The sequence below is a fragment of the Aureococcus anophagefferens genome, assembly GCF_000186865.1.
Source record: "Aureococcus anophagefferens unplaced genomic scaffold AURANscaffold_884, whole genome shotgun sequence".
Lineage (NCBI taxonomy): Eukaryota > Pelagophyceae > Pelagomonadales > Pelagomonadaceae > Aureococcus > Aureococcus anophagefferens.
Window position 1 is genome coordinate 3,114 of NW_008706138.1, and position 948 is coordinate 4,061.

At 74.6% G+C, this 948-nt stretch overlaps 1 protein-coding gene across 1 annotated transcript in view; it reads right to left on the reverse strand.

The window, feature by feature from the left end:
• Positions 1 to 503, reverse strand: part of AURANDRAFT_69080 (expressed protein) — a gene marked incomplete at both ends in the record, with an annotated part of 2,665 nt that extends 2,162 nt beyond the window's left edge. Inside the window, one exon of the mRNA XM_009044829.1 lies at positions 78 to 503. Coding sequence (XP_009043077.1) covers positions 78 to 503 — 426 coding nt within the window. The remainder of the gene's footprint in view (positions 1 to 77) is intronic.
• Between the last annotated feature and the right edge of the window lie 445 nt (positions 504 to 948).

Consider the following 948-nt stretch of genomic DNA (forward strand, 5'->3'; position numbering starts at 1 on the left):
GCGGCGGCGGCGGGCGCGCGCAGGTGGCCCAGCGCGAGGGACAGCGCCGTGTCGAGCCGGTCGCCGGACGCGAGGACGACGTCGACGGGCGCGCCCGCGGCCGCGGCGGCCGCGACGCACCGCCAGGCCGCCTCGGCGTCCCCCGGCGGCCCCTCGCCGAGCAGGAGCCGCGTCAGCGCCGCGGCGAGAAAGAGCGGCGGCGGCGACCCGCGCGGGAAGTGGTCGGGGAGGTCGACGGGGATCGGCCCCGCGAGCGCGGCGTCGACGGCCGCGTCGCCGGCGGCCGCGAGGCACGCGAGGGCGGGCCAGTCCGGCACGCGCGCGCTCAGGTGGAACGCGAGCGACGCGGCGGCCGAGCCGGGCCCGCCGACGAGCAGCGCCTCGACCGGCGGGCAGCCTGGCGCGCGCGGCGGCGCCGCCGGGCGCCGGAGCGACCAGGCGCACGCGGCGGCGGCGGCGACGACGCTGCACAGCGCGGCGACGCCGCGGCCGCCGACGACCATGTTGTTGTGTTTTTAGAGCGGATCGAGGGCGCGCGGGCGCGCTTCGGCGCGGCAGCGCGAGGGCGCGGACAGCGGCACGCGAGAGGCAAACATGCGTTGGTGAACTTCTGTGGGCTGTCCTCGAAGCACAGCGCAGCATGGCTGAGCTGCAGCCCGAGCCGCCTCGGGGGGCGATTTGGATAAACGACAACGTGCTCGACACCTGCGTCCGCAAGGACGGGTTGGAGCTGTTCGTCGCGCAGCAGCGGGCGCGCACGGACTACGTCGAGGCGATCGCGAAAATCCCATACATGCTCTTGGACATCGACCACCTGCGACTTGTTGAGGACGCTCAGGCGAAGCTCGAGGTCCTGATGAAGGCCGGTGATTGGACGTCATCGACCCGTTCGTGGATCACTTCCCGGCGCGCGAAACTGAAGAAGGTGGCGGACACGTGCGCGGCGGT